At 49.9% G+C, this 6,050-nt stretch overlaps 1 protein-coding gene across 1 annotated transcript in view; it reads left to right on the forward strand.

Moving 5' to 3' along the window:
* Positions 1-5,048, forward strand: part of LOC102861080 (chromosome unknown open reading frame, human C21orf33) — an 18,557-nt gene extending 13,509 nt beyond the window's left edge. Inside the window, exons 5-7 of the mRNA XM_006894055.1 lie at positions 2,490-2,582; positions 3,814-3,964; positions 4,914-5,048. Of these exons, the coding sequence (XP_006894117.1) occupies positions 2,490-2,582; positions 3,814-3,964; positions 4,914-5,048 (379 nt within the window). The remainder of the gene's footprint in view (positions 1-2,489; positions 2,583-3,813; positions 3,965-4,913) is intronic.
* The last annotated feature ends 1,002 nt before the right edge of the window (positions 5,049-6,050 follow it).

Raw genomic sequence — 6,050 nt, forward strand, 5'->3', positions numbered from 1 at the left:
CAACATCTCCAAAGTATGTTAGACAGAGCCTCAGAATCCTTGCCTCCATGGAGCCATTAATTACATTACTCAATTAAAATTAATGCTAGAAAACAAGGTATCTGTAGATGATTTTTTAACCCCCCAGTATGATTTATAAACTTTCAGTTTAAAAAAAAAGAAATTGAAAAAACGAAACAGATAATGGATGGGATTATAATTGCTTTCTCAAAACCTCGTGGCTATCAAGTCTATTCCAGTTCGTTGTGACCCTCCATCAGGTTTTGGGGCTGTAAATCCTCCCTGGAGGAGAGTGCCCCTCCTTCTCCTGAGGAGCTGCTGGTGGATTTAATCGAGCAGAGCCGTGCACCTTCAGTTAGCAGCACACCTCCCTGCAGACTGTGTCTCACAGCTCCTTAGGGCTGGCGTGCCCACAGGTGAAGTGGGCGCTTTTTAAAAAAATTTTATTAATTTTAATGAACATTTACAGAGATTTTGGGGTTTCCATTCTTTCATTGCTGCACTATTTTCTCTCCCTCCCCAATTCATTCCTCTTTTTTCCCCCCTTTGAAAGTCTGTTTTAATTGTCCATTGCCACAGTGCTTGTCAAAGCCCGTTTGGATTAATCTCCTTTGTCAGTTGTCCTTTGCCATTCCCTATCACTCCTCCCTGAGAGAGACTTTACCCTGATTCATAAGGAAAAGGGGACGGCGTATTCTCTTAGCTTCTTCCTGCTGAAAAGGTACGCTGTAAGTTTCAGGGTGAAGATCTTCTCTCACTACTCTAAAGGGCCCCTTTGGCAATAGGAAATACGTAGACTATTGTGGAGATTGATTTTGGAATTTAGATGCACTGTTATCAGTTGTGCTTAGCCATACATGTTCCTATCCTTGAAGATGTATCATGGAACTGTTGCAGCCTAGAAGACACAAATTTAACAAGTTAAAAGTACATGAGTCAAAAATTAAAAAGCAATAATATTCCAAGTAGAGGTTCTAATAGTGGCACAAATCAAGTTATAGAGGAAAGGTAGTTCTTAAAATAAAAGGCCTATTGACTAGCACTTTGTCTATTATAGTATAAAGGTTAGGAACCGAGGCTCAACTATGTCATTCATTGTTCTTAAGTCCTGGACCAAATTCCATCTACCACTGGGTGGTTTTACAGCTCGAAAGTCCTCATGAAGGCAGAGGTGAAGTAAGGAACTGCTTATGAGGTTTTCCGTCAATTCCAACAACTAAGAAATAGTGAGAAGAGTTGGAACCTCAGAAGGCTTTTAGGACCAAATGGTAGGCTCTTGTGTCCAGGAGAAAACAAATATACTTACCAGTAATGTTAATGCTCACCCACAGCTCTTCTGGGAGGATCTAAATGGTTGAAGTGTCCTCCTTTGTTTCCAGCTGGGAGCTGGGGCCTGTCATTTCTGTCAGCCAGGAGGACCTGATGTGGGCTGCCCTTGGCCAAGTGTCATGACGTGGGCTTTGACAGGTGTATGTGCCCTGCCAGGCGAGTGGCAATCAGGACCTTAGACATCCATCTCCAAAAAGGCTTTTCCAGCCCTCTGCAGTTACACACAGTGCTGCCATAGAGACCCCAGAGCAAGGATTAGAATAAATTCGATCAGCAGAAAGGTATTAATAACTTTGATTTTGAAAGGTGTTAGCGCACTGCCATCCAAAGAGAATGCCTCAGTTTATGTCCTGCGAGCAGGAGTGGGGGCTCCAAGGAGGCTTTCTCCACGTGCTCAGCAACTCATCAACCCCTCCGGGAGTGAAGAGAGAGTCTCCTGTGACTGTGAAGTCCGGTGTCTTTCAGTATATTTATAGGGCATTTACTTTCTTTTCCTGGTCTTGTACATATTTTGCTGCTGCTTGACCGAGTGTGTGTGTGCGTGTGTAAAGTATTATCTTAATGCAGGGACAAACTTTCTTTCACACGCTTTGAGCATATTGTCAGGGGCACCAGGCCTTGGAAAAAGACATCATGCTGGGAAAGGTCAGTGGGAGAGAGGACCCTCACTGAGGTGGACTGACAGAGAGACTGCAGCAGTACCTTGGGCATGGTGGAAGTGGGGAGGATGGTACAGGATAGAGCGAGGCTTCGTTCTGCTGTTCTCAGGGTCACTGTGAGTTGCAATCGGGTCCACAGCACCTACGAGCAACAAGGGTGTTGTCCCTGTGACCTCTGGCTTCCTTTGGCTACCAACTCTTCCCAGCCCTGCCCTCAGCCCTCCCTCCCGTGCCCTGCTTTCTATGCTTTTCTGTAAAAATTACAGCTGCCCACCGAGAAGTGTGTATTCACTTGTCCCCAGTGCACCTGCGTGACAGTGTGTTCATAAGATCTGTGGGGGCGGGGCAGGAAGCTTCGGGCCTTGAGGAGCCGGTGACATTGCCTGGTGACATTGCCAGGAAGGCTTTCCTCCCGAGCTTGGGGATTGGTGGGGTTGGACATGCCCTGAGTAGATGAGTGAGTTGTGATGCTCTCTAAGCAATGCTTTTCTCTCCTGGCAGGAGCACGTTCGCCGTGGACGGGAAGGACTGCAAAGTTAACAGAGACGTGGAGCGTGTGCTGAAGGAGTTCCACGGCGCCGGGAAGCCCATCGGGTGCGTGTGTGCTGGGGTCTGGCAGGGGCCGGTGCCACTTGCAGCCTCTCTGGTCTCCAGCTGAGACCGGGCAGTAGCGGAGGGAGGACCAGAGCCTGTGGGCTTCAGTCGGAACTGCTATGCTGGGCTATTTGGTCTGAAACTCCCTGCCCCGTCTTGTCTTGACCACCAGCTGAGGGAATTTCTTAGACTTCACAGGTGCTTCCACACTGTAAATCCTGACTTTCTGAGGAGGCCTCAGTTCCTCCGGCTGACTCTCAGCGTAGGGGGGATGCTCCACCCCCCTAGAGGCCATCATCAGCCCTGTCATCATCCCACAGTGTCAGTAGTCAGCCCCTTCTTGACCCTGCCCTTCCACTACCTCCCCCCACATTCAGTCAGAGCCCCTGCACTGCAGACCCCTCCCCTACTGTTTCTGCACTTGTCTTCTCGTCCTTGGGGGTTGCATGAGGTGGCCTGCTTACACACGAGGTGCGTGCGTGCCCAGGCTGATGTAGACCATCCCACGGCTGAGCTGCGCGGTAGCTCACAAAGCCAGCGGGCAGGGTCATGTGCCTGTGGGTACTGACCTGGGCCTTGGAGACAGGTCTCATTGATTCTGTGGTCTCAGAAGCTAAACTTTGTGTGATGCCTTGGGTGGTCTTAGCACCCTCTCAGGGGGTTGGAGAAATCTTTTTGTGACAAGCCACTGTAAATACACATCACGGAAAGGCAGTGGGTGCTTGGCTCACCTCAGGCCAGGCCTGATGCTTCCATCTGATGGCTGCTCCCAATGACTACAAACCAAAAATGAGGCCAAAGTAGAATCTCCTGTCTGCTCCCCACCGGTTCCCCGTCTTCTACATGCCCTGTTGTTATGCCTCATGAACCTGCATGGTCACTTGAGCGTGGCTGCCTCTTCCCAGCACTGTCCCGGGGTCCCTGGCTGAGGGCTTAGCTCTCCTCTCCGCGGCCTCCACCCCGTGGCAGGCTCTCCGAGTGTGAGTGTCCTGCAGGACGGGGCCCAAGCACAGCTCTCCCACCTGCTGCTCAGAGGTCATCACTGCTTTCACCATATGCCCCAGGCCACAAAGCTTAGGACGACCAGCTCATGGGGCAGAGGGAGACTTTGCTGGTTGGAGGGGCTGCAAGGCACCTGTGGTGGTCGGCATTGATGGGTGGCCTCTGGGTGCTTTGCTTCAGATGCTTTAGCCTCCACATTAACCTGCCGGTGTCACCCCTCATCCTGCAGCCTGTGCTGCATCGCACCGGTCCTTGCTGCCAAAGTGCTGCGTGGCGTGGAGGTCACTGTGGGCCACGAGCAGGAGGAAGGGGGCAAGTGGCCATACGCTGGGACTGCAGAGGCCATCAAAGCACTGGGCGCCAAGCACTGTGTGAAGGAGGTGACCATATCCTTTCTAGAAGCTGAAGGTGGGCTCACAGGGAACAGGACCTTGTCCAGGGCATACATTTCATGCATGCTTGCCCCAAGACCTAGGATTTTGAACCAGGCTGTGACATGGACAGAGATATATATCAGAGATACCTCTGATGTCTGATAGCACAGCTCTGCCGGAGCCACACAATCTCCCCAGAAAGGATTATCACTGCCATGTCATTTCTGTGCTACTTGTTCAGAGGACCACAAACGCCTGGTTAGAGTCCCCCTGACTGGCTGGGCTCGTGGAACCACTGCTCACCCTTTAAATGGCTGGTTTCTCTCCTACTGCTGAGAGTGTGTCAGTCAAGGCTCTGGAGGGAAACAAACCAGTAAGATGTGTGTTTAGAGATGTTTATTTATTTTAGGGAATTGGCTCTTGTGGTTGTGGGGACTGCTGAGTTCAAAATCCATAGGTCAGACCACAGGCTGGAGATTTCTGCAGGTTTGTGTCCCCAAATCCATAGGTCAGGCAATGGGAAGAGTAAAGAGGGAGTTTTAGTACGATGTCCATTTATAGTCTGAAGGCAAAACACACCGTGGGGAAACTCCATCTTGGTTCTTCAGGCCTTGGCTGCTCCGAGCACTCCTATGCGGCGAAGGATGTTGTACGTAAGGTTTAGTCCCATTTAACAGTTAGCCAAGTTGACAAGTTGGCTATCACAGTATTTCATTCACATCAGAAAAGAATTCTATCTTGGTTAATAAAGGAGCGGAACCTCACAGAAAGTGGGTGCTTTTTCAGTAAAGGAGCTTGCACCGGAAGGCTCGTTTGCCGTGATAGTAAGAACGAGGTGACAGAAGCTCCGAGTGATCTCTTAGGGCTGCAGGGTGTGGCATGGGGGATGACCTTAGTACTTTGCAGCTAGTGTTCCCTCTGTTTCTTGTCAGAGGACATTTTTTCCATAACTTAGACCCACGAAGCTCACGTGGATCAGAAAAACAAAGTAGTCACAACCCCCGCCTTCATGTGTGAAACCGGTCTGCACCACATCCATGATGGCATCGGGGCCATGGTGCGGAAGGTGCTGGAACTCGCCGGCAAGTGACCTCTCTGTGTGAAGGGCCACCTGGACGTGCCTTTTCAGCCTGCCAGGGCCGGCTGGCCTGCTTCCGTCCAGCCCGAATGTGGCAAGAGTTTGTTTTGCTGCTTAAATCTGTAGGTATTTTCTACCTGAAAAGCAAGCTGTGATCATTTTAATGGCATGAGCCGTTCCTTTTAAGCTTAGCTTAATTTACTTTCAATTTAGGAGAGGGAGACTAAGTTCATCAGGAGAGAGGCTGGTCATTCTCTGTAAGGAGCCATCGTGACCTGACCTCCTCCGTATCCAGACCTGAAAACCTGAGGCAGCTCTTTCAGGAGGCTGATCAGGTGGAGAAACACTTCCCTACAATCGTAGGTTTGACTCAACTCATAACAGCTCCTGTTTGAAAGAAAATGATTCTAAGTTCACGTATCTGATAATCAGAAAATCAGATACGGCCGCTCGCCTTGTAGTTGAAGATTTATGTGTAATCGAGTTCAAATCCTGATTAATAAAATGAGGGGATTTCTGTAGCCGGCAACCCCTTAGCAGGGAGAGTAAATTCCATTCCAAAAGGGAAACTTTTGGCAGCGATATTTCAGGCCTTCTGAAACTAGTAAAAGAGGAATATGAGTGAGGTTTCTTAACAAAGTCTCAGTTCTCTTAATTAGGGAAATTGCTGAGACTTAACCTCCACGGTTGTGCGGCTCATGGTGATTGTAAAGTTAATCCCATCTCTTGAACAACAGAGCCTTCTGTATGATGATGTATGAAGAAGAATAAAGTCTGCTCTGCTGGCACTGGGTGCTGTCTCATTCTGTGGTCTCTGGCCTCGGGGGGAAGTGGCTGGGGTGGAGAGCGCCCCCCACACACATGAACCCAGCACCGAATTCTGTCCCACTTGGTCTGTTCCTCAGAGTCCAATCCTCCAGGGTCGCTGAGCCTCCCTCCATGTGTGCCCGGTGGCAGCGGCCATGTGCTGTTCTGGTGAGGTTTTCCCTCTGGGTCAGTGCAGACACACTGTTC

The sequence above is a fragment of the Elephantulus edwardii genome, unplaced genomic scaffold (genome assembly GCF_000299155.1).
Source record: "Elephantulus edwardii isolate Elephantulus edwardi_28Jun2011 unplaced genomic scaffold, EleEdw1.0 scaffold00133, whole genome shotgun sequence".
Taxonomy (NCBI): domain Eukaryota; kingdom Metazoa; phylum Chordata; class Mammalia; order Macroscelidea; family Macroscelididae; genus Elephantulus; species Elephantulus edwardii.